The 15,407-nt window shown below is 38.7% G+C and overlaps 1 protein-coding gene across 1 annotated transcript; it reads right to left on the bottom strand.

Moving 5' to 3' along the window:
* Positions 1 to 4,497: 4,497 nt before the first annotated feature.
* Positions 4,498 to 11,607, bottom strand: LOC139732749 (synaptojanin-2-binding protein-like). Its single transcript, XM_071643598.1, has 4 exons — positions 11,479 to 11,607; positions 8,177 to 8,313; positions 7,063 to 7,176; positions 4,498 to 5,669 (listed from the first exon to the last, which is right to left on the bottom strand). Exons 1-4 carry the CDS (start codon positions 11,522 to 11,524, stop codon positions 5,541 to 5,543), a joined length of 426 nt encoding a protein of 141 aa, XP_071499699.1. The 5' UTR covers positions 11,525 to 11,607; the 3' UTR covers positions 4,498 to 5,540.
* Between the last annotated feature and the right edge of the window lie 3,800 nt (positions 11,608 to 15,407).

Here is a 15,407-nt window from a genome sequence, read left to right as displayed (position 1 = left end):
GTTTGACCAAAATGTTCCATTGCACGCGCTCTGATGTCACAATAAACAAACATGTGCCGCATGCACTCAACAATTACAAGCGCAATATCAAGCGTTACTTTTGTCACTCATTTTTGTAAACAACTTCGTTTCGCATACTTACACAGAGACTCCAACTCTCCCATTTTTCTCCCGCCGAAAAATCTCCCGTTCTCCCATTTGAGATTTAATTTCTCCCGCCCTGGCTCAATGTCTCCCGTTGGATCGGATGTTGTACTTATTGCTATCGTATGTTGCAAAAATAAGCCTTAGATAGCACCAGAGAGCATCTATAAACCAAGGAACTTTGCGCTTCGCGCACATAAACTTGGAGTCTCCCGTTTGCTAGGGGTTTCAGGCGGGAGAATCTCCAGATCAGGTGCTTCGGGTTGGAGTCTCTGCTTACATGTACATAAACGGTGACTGCGACTGTGAGGCTACTCATTAGTCTTTCACAGAAAATGGTTGCCATTTCTGTGCTAAATTCAAGAATCTGTGAGTACCAAATCTGCTGACGTTCAAGGTGTTGTATAAAACAAATAGTGTGTGGTCTTTACTCATGCAATGGAACCAGATTTCGCACTCGGTGAAAGATGAGGCGCACTATTCAACTCAGCTTCGCCTCGTTGAATAGAGCGCCTCAATCTTTCACCTCGTGCGAAATCTTGTGCCATTGCACTCGTGACCATTCACTATTTGTATATTACACAATGTTATGTACGTGTATAAAATTTCCCTCTGCACTGTACATTCTGTAGGCTCTTTCTTGACCTCTTTCTTGACCTCTTCCTGACCTTACATTGTATTCATAACTCTCTGGCATAGAAACCAACCAGTACATGACAAAAACACAAAGCAAGGACACTGAGAATGTTTTTTTTTTTCTTTCTTTGTCTTTTCCTGAACCGGAAAACAAGTTCTCTCCGGATAACCACATCAATCATTTATTCACATCGTAGTGTTTGTCATTCAGTGTTTAAACATCATTCATCTTACACAGATTCCACACATAATCTCCCGCTGTTATTTTTGTTGTCAGTGTCATGGATGAAGGAGCCATTTTTTTTTTTTTGGGGGGGGGGGGGGGGGGAGGGGGGGAGGGGGGGAGGGAGGCACCCAAAGTTCTTCCTTCCTGGCCCCTCTGTACACGGAACATTTGGCATCAAGAATTCTAGACCCACAACTGTGTTGTCCTGTGTTGCAATTTTTTTATATGCACAGACATCTCATTTTGTTTAATATCTGATATCGATTGCAGTAATTATGATGTATATCCTTAAGCCAGACACAAAGGTCAAAACAGAACCAATGGTACCAATACAACGACTTTCTCAAGGAACATTGGTACAGTGTAATCACGATTGTCTACATTGATCCTAATAAGATCAACTTGGCATTTGCCTCTAATTCTGTGACATGGATAGTAAATCTTTGTCATCTACACAGACATCCATTTCCACTTGGGCTGGATGGTCTGCAGGGTACAAGCAACTCCCAAATGGCGGTCACATATACAGTGTACACCATGCATCGAAACACTAACAGTTACAAGAAGATTTTCTGAAAATATATGAGTATATACACGAAGCATACACTGCTGGCTCATTTAAAGTGAGGCCTTCTTCCTGCTCACTGATGTGCCCGAGATGTGTGAAACACTCTTCTCACACAAAAATGATTAAAAAGATTAAAATATATTGGTAGCATGTACATTGTACTTTATATGGCTGTAGTAATTTTACACAGTGCATACACCCAGACTACCGGGATATAATACCATTGGATTATATCGAGAGGGTATTACAATCATTATGTACAAAGCATTGTCAGGGTATGTTACAAAGTTTGGCATGGAATTACATTACCCTCCAAGTAGAAAGTTGCCAGAAATATACAGATAGAAGAGTCTGATGAGGATCTGGAGATGTAACATTGTTATGGGAAGTACCTGGGAACTAGTAAGAATTGGGAGGAAGTCACCTTTACGACATTGCTTCCTGTTATTACTCAAAGTGGTTCCAGAAAGGAACATTGTAGATGCTTCACAAACAGATGACAGACAGGTCAAAGAGCATGCAAAGTGTCATGACAGCCCAACACATCAAACCTGCCCATGTGGCTGAACAAAAAAGAGGAAAATAAAAATCACATGAAACCTCTGCAAAGCAAACATCAGAATACAGTAATGGGATCCCACCAATACACACCCATGTAGCAGCATAATGTATATCGTGTCAAGACAGACCTTGATGTAAAATGCCCACTTATGACTTTGAGTGCAGAGCAAGAAATGTGCCTCTCGGTCATCCATACGATATGCAATACACTGTACCATATGTCAAAAAAAAAAAAAAATACAATGGGATCCTCTGCAATGGTAACTTTAGAAATAGTGAATCAATCCAAATAAAATTTCAGGGTATGAAACTACATCTTATTACCCACATCTTACTGAAAACCCTATCCGATTTGCTTCAGTGGTCAATAAGAAATGAGGAGTTTTGTAAAGCATGTCAGGAATCCCTTCCCTCCAAGTTCTGTCCATTGTGTTCAAACATAATGCACTACCAAGAGCATCCATGAGTGCTAAATTTGGAAGAATCAGACCCATGACATGCTTTACAAAGATCCACATTTCTCTGTGACAACTTAACCAAATTGAATGGGGTTTTCTGCAAAATATAGCTCAGATGTTATATTTTAAGAACCTGAAGTAGCATTTAGACAGCCTAATCATATTGGAAGTTTTCATTGCAAAAATCTGATTGTAATTGTTTTTGGGACATACTGTACTGTAAAACCAGAAACCTTGCAAAATGAAACTTGAATGAAACACAAGTGGAGCCGACGGCCTTTTTCGCTGCATGAAACTTTCGCACAGTGCAACTGGCTTTCAATGTATTGTATACACAAAAACTATAGTATGGATTTTACTTCTGTGAATCTTTCTTCCTCCCAAAATTTGTGAAAGTTTGACGCATGTGAAAATTTCTTGATTTACAGGACTTCGTACATCATTTAAATATCTTCAAGTTGTTAACTCTTTATGTGCCACGTTCGCACGTCCGACTCAGTCGACGGCTTGCCAACTTCGCATATTCTGCTCAACAAACAAAGCCGCCAAGACCGATCGATAAACCGCTAATTACTGCTAATCCCGCGGCACAATGAAAGCGTTTCTCGTGCTTTTGTTCCTCTTATATACGGCTTGCATTCTATGTGGAGATTGACTATCAAGCGATGTTCCCAACTAGATTTGCTCGTACATTCTAAGTTTCTGTCACGGTTTTATATGCAAAAGTCATGCCTTTATACTAATGTAGCAACTGGTCATTCAAAAGAAAATTTGAAAATAGATTCGTCATACAATAATATATCGAAACGAAGCTTGGCATTCCTCTTTAACTTTGCCTACTATTATGCCCATCCTAACAGAAATTTGTAGAAGTTATATAAATTGGAAAAACAGAATTCTTTCTCAAAGCATGGCTACCTTCGTGTCTCAGAATAACGTGGCACACAGGGGGTTTCCACCATGGCACATAAAGAGTTAAACAAAACAGTTTACAACAGCACAGTCACTGCAGTTTCCTTGGAAGCAACTGTGAAACAGCCTTTCAGCTGTCAGTACTTTGGTTGTTACAGCAGTAACTGCCTTTACTATAATTTGCCTTAAAAAAATAAAATCAATGCAAATCCTTGTACACTTCGAGTCCCTGATTTTTTTATGTCTAGTCAAATACTGAACTATTCAAGAAAGTCAGGGCCTTGATAGGAGGAGTTTTGTGGACACCACTAGTCAGGGCTCTGTCCAATCTGTTTGCCCAAAGGAAGCAATACATTAAAACCGTAAAAAGTTAAGGGTAAACAAGAACACACACACAAAAAAAATTAGAGTGAGATGAAGAAGATACTACATATGTGTATGTGTGTTTGTTTGTATGTGAAGGCTATCTGTTTCCCGTATCAAATGTTATGATGACCTTTTCATTTAAAGACTGCAAACTTGTATGTCTTGCGACATCATTACCCTTGCAGAGAAACACAATTTCTGCAAACCACAGGCATCAAACTTCCACTTCAGTTCAATTCAGCATTCATTTTCATGCAATTAAAACCATGCATCTACCCTGATGTTACTGCAAATATCCAAATTTCATTCAAATAAAATGACTTGTAAAGACATCCTCAAAGGGAATATTTCTACACTTGTACATTTTTAACAGTTAAAGCACCGTCTTTTTTTTTTTTTTTTTTTTTTTTTGAAGTGTAATACTGTATACACCATATATTTCATGAATTTCAGGAGTCTGGTGCTTTTCATCAATTTAACAACATGTGAAAACATTAACTCTGATCCCAACATGAATGTGACATGCATGCATACATTTCTCCATTCATTACTGTACTCCAAGATTGTGAATTTAACCACTCACGACTTTCTTGGGAAGTGACGATTTGCAAAAAGTTAGACTCGCTATTTAATAAAATATATGGCGTATACAGCAGCCTTCACGCTTCAGTATGCCCATGTACATTTGCAACTACAATGAATAAAAACAAAATTTACTATCAACTAAAGATCAGTGAAAACAAAATATGAATTAGACTCCATAAAAGAACTGTAAACAATGCCAGTGGCTGGATATTCATAATTATACACAGATTGAGCAACTTCCCTTCCTTCAAATGCATTGTAGCTGCAAGTACATTTTTATATGGCTGATGCATATTGAAATTTGTTTTCACAAGTACATCATAAGTAGAACATCATCCACATACTTTAAATTCCATACAGAATTCCTGACTCATCAAATCATGTTTGTTATTTGTTTGTTTTTTTTAGCACACCAAGGAATACTTGCTCCTCCGACCAAACTCCATGAAAACAAAAATCATCTTCTTGGCTCCATTTACTGTCCTAACCCATAGTTACAGAACGGAGACACCTGTACAGGATGTGTCTGGTACAAACGGGTACCACTCACTGTATACTCGGCTTTGAAATGCATTAAACAGCTTATACCAGCCTTGGACAGAGAATGATATGGTAATACTTGTTTTATCATAGATAAACATGTTACATAACAACTGCTACTCAGGGGTCCCGCCTACAAGACCCAAACATATACTCAGTATATGCCTACACAAAAGACTGAATTTTTGGCACTTCAGTGCATTACCCATCACATCTTGGTTCACATCTGTTATGGGCATGTTTACACATTTTGTCATACTATGAAGTGCAACATATACTCTTACCTCTAATCAACCCACATATACTACAAGCTGAGAGACAAAACATTGTACAGTGTTAGTTGACCTGACTACCCCCAAAAATATAAAATTATCAAACAGCGCAGAGAGATGGCAAGGAGAGCTGAGACTTTGTCAGAGTCTGTATAAGATTCAAAGTTTCCTTTGTCTGTATCATGATGTCAACATGTAAACATATCAAGTCAAGTAACAAAGTAGATAGGTAGAAATATAAATCTGAATACTCTAAAAGATCTGGGGAGAGGCTAGCGCCTTCTTGTCCGTATCAAGACAAATGCTCCCACTGCTATCGCCACACCGATGACCACCAACCATTGGAGTCGAGAACCACCCGAGGAGCTTGCTGCTTTGGCCTGGGCCTCTTCGTATTCCTTCTGCATGGGAATTCAGACGTGACAGAAACCTTTCAAGTACATTGAGACACACACCCCTCATTACTCTAGGGAAGGATGTACATTCATTGTACACAATTTACCTGGCTATACATTACAGTACACTATTAAGCACTGAAATTGCATGCAATCTTCAAATCTAAGATACATTGTAGGAAATGTGATGACACTAAAATACAATGCATAATTCATGTATGTAAAACAAAGCAATTGAATAAATTGCATGAGTATTTTGTTACTGAGGATGGGGAGTTACATGTAATGTGATTCTACATCACCTTCACATTGGTAATACTATCCAAGTAGTTCACATTGGTAATACTATGTAGTAACATACGAGTGGTAAACATCAAATAGAGAATGATAGAGGCTTTATCAAAATCAGACCTAAAACAGTTACAGAATTTAAAGTTTCACATATTATCACAAAAATATATATACAGTATGTGTATCACAAAACAGCTACATGTATATTAGATGGCAAAACATATATGCAGATTAGATGAGTTGATGACATCATCTCATGTCTCCCACTGACCTACATAAATTTCTTTACTAAATTTTTTTGTCCAACATTTTTATTTATCATTTTTTTCATTAACTGAGTTTTTTCCCAATTACCTTCATAACATACACACACAGATTAAACAATACCACCGACTAAAATGTGAAAAACCCCACATATACAGAATGAACTTTACATAATAATCAAAGTTGCTGATGCACTTCGATCAGTCTGACTTACTTCATATTTGTAATTGGAAATAAAGATAATGTGTGGGGAAACATACAGAAAAGCAGATGCTTGCAGGGGCTAGGTCTCAGTAAAGACGTTGACACTAGACACACAAACATGCACACACTAACTCCTTGCATGCATGAAGTTAATAACTTAAGAATAAGTTGTATCCTTTGCATCTAATTATACAAGTCTTCTCTCTACCTATTACAAAAAGTGAGTGCTTGGGAGAAATGAGATGTAGCTGTTAAATCATCGACTTAAAACAAAATAAAATTGTCAGTTTTATGTGTACAGTATTCAAATCCTATAAGAGAGCTGTGAAGTTTTGGCATACCTGCATCTTCTAATTTGTATCTGTGGTTGCGATCAATGTCACTTCATGTATTAGTATTCAGCAAAGAACATGTTAAACTTATTATTCTGTGCCTTTTTTAATCCTATGGTGTAAGTTTGATGAAACACCTGCCACTCTCATCATCTGACTTTACTCTACGTTTTCCTCACATATAAGACAACTTGTACATGAAGTGGAGTTCTACTTTCTAAAGTTTTCTAATGGCACCTGTAGAACAGAGGAATCAAACCGACCCCATCTGGCACAACTCTCTGTCCCAAGGTGGATGGACAACTTACCCGGAGAACTGCCTCAGCATTGTGTGTTACCAGTAGGCTCACTGATTCGCCAGCACCAACAAACAATTCCACCGCCCTCTTGTGAGGTACTTTCCTAACATCTTCGCCATTAATCTGTGAGGACAACAAATAAGATGGAGCTGAAAAAGAATGGACATGTATGGTAGGTGTCCAACACATCAACACTGTACACTGAAACCGACACCCCTCCATTTACAGCATCACGTGTAAAGAATGAACATGCACACATGAGACTAAGTGAGTTTTTTTTCTATTCTTCACTGTGGATTTTGGAAATATCAAAATACAACGGTGTATTACTGAAAAACCTGATAATAAAAAACAAAAACAAACAAACAGCACTACAATGATGCCGTAGATTATAAATACATGTTGGAAAAGCATTACGTGCACTTTAAACGTATTGGCAATAGAGGGCAGGGGTGTGGGTTTCAAAGTATTATAGCACAACTGAGTATCCGAACATAACACCTCACGCATTAAAAGCAGTTATCTTAGAGCACGTACCTCAAACTGCATTTTCAATGCACGCTTGTGAATTCCGAGTATATATTTTTTTTCACATATGAGTAAAATTTCAGGCAAATAGTGAGATACTTTAATTTTCTATTCATAGAAAAACGTTAGCGTGTCGATGTATAGGACACCCAACCATACAGTTTGTGATGAATGGTAGCAATGCAACATTAGTGGTACATGTATTTCCTTACGAAGGATGAGCGAGTGATGCAAATTGGCAGCTACTGTAACTCTTTTTGAAAGTACCCAATAGCTAGTGATAATTTGTGCTGGAAATCACAGGCAAAAACAAACATGTCAGACACTAAGAAAACATCTCATCTAATATCGTATCTTTCACAACACTTTCCCTCCAAACAGTGTAGGTAATACTGGCAGTAGTAGTAGCACATTCTGAACCTTGGTCTTATGGATACAAATGCACAAATTCAGCAAGTTTTTGTTTCCTCAAATTGCAGCATTACAAAGAAAAAATCAAAAATGTCATCTGAAGACATGAAAAAGCATAGTACATTATACTGTGTGTTCTTAAGCACTCATGTTATCATCAGGCACAAGCCACCAGTGATCTTACTTCAAGGATTTTGTCTCCTCGCTGTAGTCGACCATCTTTAGCTGCTGCACCCTCTTCTCTGATCTTGGTCACAAAAATACCTGTGTCACCTGGAATCAGAGGTTGGTCCAGTCCTCCTTTGATGTTAAACCCAAGTCCTATTGACCAGAGAGGAAAGAATCACAGGTGAGGAAATTACATATGATTACTTATTCTTCCCCTTACTTGCAAAATCTTAGCTTGTTAATACACAAACAGGGAAATATCAAAATAAGGTGTAATCATGAGAGTACTGCTAAAATTTGTCTTTTGTCAAGCAAATACTGGTGTCATTGACAGTTTGATACTCAGTATCCTTAAAAAGTGAAGTGGATGATGCATAAATATGGACAAAAATACATGTAAATGTTACATCATTTAAGAAACTGATATAAACAAAGCCTGTGAAGTTAGTGCCCTTCCTGTACTAAATTGGTCATATAACATGTACTAGAGGGATGTACAATTGTATTATCATAATCAAGAAAATTACTTTCAGGTGAGAACTGATAAACAGTACTTGCTTACTGCTTCTGATAATACTTGTAGTGCACTCTGAATGACGTAGCATAGAGGTACTCAGCAAGTTGCATGATACTAACTAGTCTATATCTGTGGTTTTGAGTCATCAAATATACGCAGCACATTTTCATATATTCATCATGTTACAGTTTAGACTTCAGCAGTGGTACAAATGACCATGCAACATTTCCTTGATTGTGAAAACTAAAAGCATGAAAAGACAAATCATGTGTTTGCCTGTATGAAAACAGAGAGAAGGGTACTGTCTACGAAATGCCATTAAAAAAGTTTTTCCTGCGATTCAGTACTCCCATGTAACAATATTTTGAGTACAAATATCAGGGTACATTGATAATCCACAACTCACAAGTTAGGAGATGAAAAACTTCATTTGGGCATTATTCAATTTCATTCTTTACTTACACTTTAACTTGTAGAATACTCTAAACTGTCAGTCAAGAGTCATTCTACATGTTGTTGTTAGTAATTCATCACTAAAGTAACAGACTCTATCAAGTACTATGTCTAACCAAAATTTGGTTTTATTTCATACATTATCTTTATTAACCAATGAATGACAAGGTCAAACTTAGCCCCCTGGGTACTCCTTCACACAGTTATACTGTGGCAACGCCCTGAGTCAAAAGAGTGCTATCTCTGTATGCGTATGGTGAAAAAGAGACACAAATTTTCGCGCCTCTGTAAGTTACATATTTCACTAGCAATAGGCTTACTTTTACGTTTTTTACCTAATTCATACCGTACATTCACTTGTTCATCTCCACACTGATCCCATGTGGTTTTGAAAAGACGTTTTTCTACGAGTTCATCTCCATACCTCCCATTCATCTTTTGACTTTTGATGCAACCTTCATGTGGCACTGTGCGCATTGGCAGTATGATTCTAATGCATGAGAGTCGCTATGTCTTTAGCCTTTGAAAAACGTCCTTTCGCTGTGCACTGTGTAGTGGCAAGCGAAAGGATTTGAGTGAAATGGAATACGCCCACACAAGCAGAGAGTTAGAGCGATCAGGCGCCACACGATGTCGCGCAGCAAGAGTGCCTAGTCAAAAGGCTATGTCCACTGTATACCGACTCGTGCAAGTGCAGAGGTTTCAAATGCATCCAACAGAGCAGTTGTCGTTCTCGCAGATCCCTCCTGACTGAATCATTTAAAGTCATAGATTTGGACAAAAATGGACTATTAGTGGAACCAAAAGTTCCCCGTATCCTGTTGTCAACAGACCTCTAATTGGACTAGAGTAACTGCGGCAGTAAGCGGCCGTGCAGCCGTTCGCGGCAGGTACAACATACATGGTAATATCCCGCTAAACACAGAATTGCTCTGTCACATGCACACTACACATATACTAACACACTAGCAATCAACAAAAACCAACCGATAAAATAGGCATGATCTCTGACGAAAGTGAAATTTTCTCACCTAAATGACAACATATCCCATCCAAAATAAAATTTTCGGTACTTCTTAACATAACAGTTAAGAAACAATGGTCCAAGAAACTGGATTTTTTGTCGTTTTCTCGATGTTCATGGATTTTGAAAACATATCCTCACGTAAAATAGAACTTTCGCGTGCCGATGTGGGCCGCCATTTTTTTCGGAAAGTGGATGTTACCATTGAAAAAAAATGAGAAAAGCACGAGAAAGACGTCAACAACACCGCCAGAATTGCAATCTTGTTTGCGGCCAATGCATGTGCGCCCGCTATTTTCACGTGCTTTCGCAATGGCGACTGAGTACGAAAGTCTCGTCCGTACTCAGTTGCCACGTCGGCACTCAAGCATTGCCGCGCCGCCGCGCCTGGCGACACTCACGCCAGTAATCGCTCGCATTTCAGCATTCGCATGGGTTGTTTGACATCGCATTTAAATCCATGATTTTAGATATGATGCCTCGAACCGATTTTGCTCAAATTTCGTGAGTAACTATGAAACTTGTGAAGCTTTATGGACATAATCAAGCGAATTGCCGCAGTCCTTTCATTTTCGCGTTGCATTGCAAAAAAGCGTGGAGACTCCTTATACGGGGTGCCGCGGGGGTTACTTATAAGGGGGACGGGGTTACTTAAAAGGGGGACGAGTTACTTATAAGGAGGGGCCCCCCTTGTGAGTGGGTTTCCCGAACTGACTGTAGAACCCTGGGAATTTCACGCTTCGCACACATCAACTTTGAGTCTCCCGTTTGCTAGGGGTTTCAGGCGGGAGAATCTCCAGATCAGAAGGTACTTTGGGTTGGAGTCTCTGGTTAGGTCAAACTCAAATCATAGTAAACAACATTTATCTGAACAAAAGAAATAATAAAAAATCCAGCCAGGCCCAGGCCAGCGCCAGCAGTGCAGCACACACGCACACAGAGCAGAGCCAGAGTGACTGATGGATAGAGGTCTACGTATCCACTCTGAAAATTGGCATGTGGCATGGTCACTCATTCAAATTTTTTATTTTTAGTTGCAAATTTTTTAGGTTTCAGTGTACGCATTCAAACTCCTTCACATTTCCCAACTTTTTGGAGAGTGCACACGGCCTAAATTGGTGACATAGCAGAATGATATACGGCACACAAGACACTATACGTAGGACTACACACACGGCGTCGCAAAACTCGCCCCCATACCCAACAGCCCCACTCCACGAGTATTGTCAATGATGGGAATGTGTATGTGGTTCACGCAGTATCGGACAGTCAGAGCTGATTAAATCTCAAGGTTTAGCCTTCTCTCTGTCCATCAAAATATTACCTGCTTTGCCTCTCAGAAGCTCAATGCGTTCGTCCTTCAGTTCCATTCTTAATTTAGATCCTGGTACTAGGATGTCAGGTCTTAACTTCTCTCGACAGGATGTGCTCTTCGAAGCCCGTCACCTGTGCTCAGCCATATTACAATGAATCATACGTGCAAAACCTTTAGCCTCTTTCAATGCCCTTTCCCTGAAACTTACTTCTGAAAACACATTACGGGTGTATTTATTATAGAAGTATAGATATGAGGGAAGAGTGTTTTGAAACGATAAAAGTTGTCGATCTATCGCGCAAAAACGCGATCTTCCAGCGTAGAAGGTAACATCATCTCTTCCATGCTAACTAAAGTAAAAATACTAGAGTGAAGAGTGCTAGACGCAAGGGAAAAAAACAAACAAACACACTAATGACATTCATTCATTCTGAGTCATTCATATTCATTCACAGAGACTCCAACTCTCCCGTTTTCGACGGGAGATCTCCCGCCGAAAACCCATTTTTGCAAAATCTCCCGTTCTCCCGTCTGAGATTTAATTTCTCCCACCCTGGCTCTCTGTCTCCCGTTGGAAAGGATTCCTTACATATTTCTATCGTATGTTGAAAAATAAGCCTTAGATAGCACCAGAGAGCATCTAGAACCCTGGGAATTTCGCGCTTCGCGCACGCATCAACTTTGAGTCTCCCGTTTGCTAGGGGTTTCAGGCGGGAGAATCTCCAGATCAGAAGGTACTTTGGGTTGGAGTCTCTGCATTCATTCATTCATTCATTTATTCATTCATTCATTTATTCATTCATTCATTCATTCATTCATTCATTCATTCATTCATTCATTCATGTTTTTATTTATTTGCATTTCCAATCACTATACATAGGTAATACAAGCGTCAAATGATAACATATCTTGCAACATAATCTTGTTTCATAAAGAACTTGGTGGAAAGAAAATTGAGGGGCTGCTAAAAAGCGAACTTGTATAGTGCAGTCCCCTCATCACTTACTCACGTTACATATTACTACGATACATTAATACATATCTTACAAAACTACAATGCATGTACCGTACAAGTTAAACATTAATTGGAAGTATACGCTCATGACATCGACGGTAACAATGGTCATATGGGGCATTATCATGAGGGTAGACCGATACTGTACGAACCAAGCGTACCTTGAAACTTGGCATTATCTTGTTGTCGCTGACCCACAACCATCATTAATTTTCACCATCATTTGCTGCCTCAATCGTGCATCAAACCATATTGTATCTAAGATATTATGTAGGCCTATTTATAAAAACAGCTCAATGTAAGCAAGTGTAGTATGATTTAATGATTCCACAGAATATGCATTGAACTATCTTGTTGCATGGCTTATTTTATTACCCTTTCGAAGAACATGAGTGACAGCTGATATACCATCATTTATTTTCTCCTCCCTATTATCCTAATAGTATACACTTACACTACTGGCTAGGATTCGATTCTATTTATGTTATTTCTGCATGTATTTCTCTGTATTTCCTTGCCCTTTTTACATATCCCATTATTATTATTATTTTTTTATGTGTTGAGGCCTATACTTTTGTCGAGAATCGCTCGATCTGTTCGTAACATGCCTTTTTGTCTGTTGTGTTGTCTTCCGTCTGTTAATTAGTCTTCCTATGAAGAAGTTTCATTGTTGTGCCAGTCTCGTTTCATGTTCATGTAGGCCTACATGCATGTGTCTCTGTTATCTATACTCTGTCTTTGTAGTGGGCTTCCAGACCTTTCTTTTTCTTTTGCAAGCAGCATTTATAACTTATTTTTCTATTGACGTTTTATCATACATGAGGGGCCCACATTCTATTTTACAAGCTTTGTCTTTTTAGTGGGTCCCTCCATTTTTCGAAGTTTGCTTATTATTGTCATCATTTAAGTTTTCATGACCACGTATACAGTATTATAAGGTTCCACTCTTATTGTATTGTATACTCTTCTGAGTTTACTTTGTTTTGCTTATGCCTTGTTCTCTGTTACCAAAGAAAGTTAAATGTCTATGGTCTCGTCGAAAAATGAAATAAAATTTGAATTGAATTGTGTGGTGATATCTTTTACATTCCGTCATTTCTTGGTCATATTCTAGATAATAACAATAATATAACAGGCTTGAAGGAATGATGATGATTATCGATCGAGAACAATGATAATCCATACAAGCATAGTGATAGTAGCAGCAGCATGATAGGCCTATAGTGGTAGTGGTAGTATACGGCGTATGAAATGATGATGATATCATGAGGATGAGTATGAAAATATTAATAATACAGTCATCATCATTGTTATCTAGACATCATTATTATCATGCAGTGGCGTATCTAGGGGGGGGGGGCAAGGGGGGCACGTGCCCCGGGCGCCACTCCTTGGGGGCGCCAAAAACGAAAAAAAAACGAAAAAAAAACGAAGAAGTAGAAGAAAAAAAGAAAAAAGGGGAAGAAAAGGAAGAAGAAGAAGAAGAAAAAGAAGAAGAAGAAGAAGAAGAAGAAGAAGAAGAAGAAGAAGAAGAAGAAAAAACCCTCGCCCGGACCGGGGGGGGGGGGGTTGCAGAAAACCAAATCAAACAAGATAAAAACAAAACATGATGATGATGCGGACAAAATGACAATGTATATTGTGTTCACACATGTCATTTTATATCTAGCAGGCAAAATGTTACACGGAGCAGCGGCTGCAATTTCTTTCGTTCTGAAGCGATCGCCGATTGGATCAAAGGAGGGCGCCAACGGTTTCGAACAAGGGGAGGGGGGGGGGGGCGCAAAAAAATCAAACAAGATAAGAACAAAATGTAATGATGACGCGGAAATATACAAATTTCGGCTCACTCGCTCGTACTAATTTAGAGTATTTTTTCAAGTCCTCTGTCTGTTGGGTATAAATCGTTATCTATAAGGCCGTCACTATATCGTGATTAGAATTGTAAGATTTAATAAGCAAAAAATGACAAGAATTCCATGTTTTGTAAGCTGAAATACAAAATTTTCGACTCGCTCGCTGCGCTCGCTCGCCAAAATTTATTAAAGAAAAAAGAAAGAAAAGAACAAAATGTGATGATGGGACGCGGAAATATACAAATTTCGGCTCACTCGCTCGTACTAATTTAGAGTATTTTTTCAAGTCCTCTGTTTGTTGGGTATAAATCGTTATCTATAAGGCCGTCACTATTCTTGATTAGAATTGTAAGATTTAATAAACAAAAAAAATGACAAGAATTCCATGTTTTGTAAGCTGAAATACAAAAATTTTCGGCTCGCTCGCTGCGCTCGCTCGCCAAAATTTGTCACAAAAAAAGATAAGAACAAAACGTGATGATGACGCGGAAATATACAAATTTCGGCTCGCTCGCGCGTACTAAGTTTGAGTATTTTAGTTTGTTGGTATAAATCGTTATCTATAAGGCCGTTACTATATCTTGATTAGAATTGTAAGATTTAGTAAGCAAAAAATGACAAGAATTCCATTTTTTGTAATCTGAAATACAAAAATTTTCGGCTCGCTCGCTGCGCTCGCTCGCCAAAGTTTATCACAATTTATTACATTTAAATCACTCTCAAAAGACCCCTTTTAAGTGCTTGAAAAAGCATATAATTTCATGAAAAAGCATAAAGTCCCTACCGGGATGGAGTTGGGGTTGAACACTTTTTCAGAAATTAGGGGCGTAGATTTCCGCGCTTGCCCCGGGCGCTGTTTTCCCTAGATACGCCACTGTTATCATGACATTGTTGTTAGGGCCCATTACTGTACTGCTATTACACTGCAAAAAGATCGGTGTTAGCTTTAACACCGTGGGTGAACTTCTTGTGTTAGTGACCGCTGTCACTGCTTCTTGTCCAAGTGAGCTGGCGGGAAGAGTCACATTATTGCAAGAGGAGATCATGAATGCGCTGATTAGATGACA

Source organism: Diadema antillarum, unplaced genomic scaffold (assembly GCF_040938485.1).
Source record: "Diadema antillarum isolate AM-2024a unplaced genomic scaffold, OU_Dant_1.0 seq00000446_RagTag, whole genome shotgun sequence".
Taxonomy (NCBI): Eukaryota; Metazoa; Echinodermata; class Echinoidea; order Diadematoida; family Diadematidae; genus Diadema; species Diadema antillarum.
This window is presented reverse-complemented; position numbering and strand designations above follow the sequence as displayed.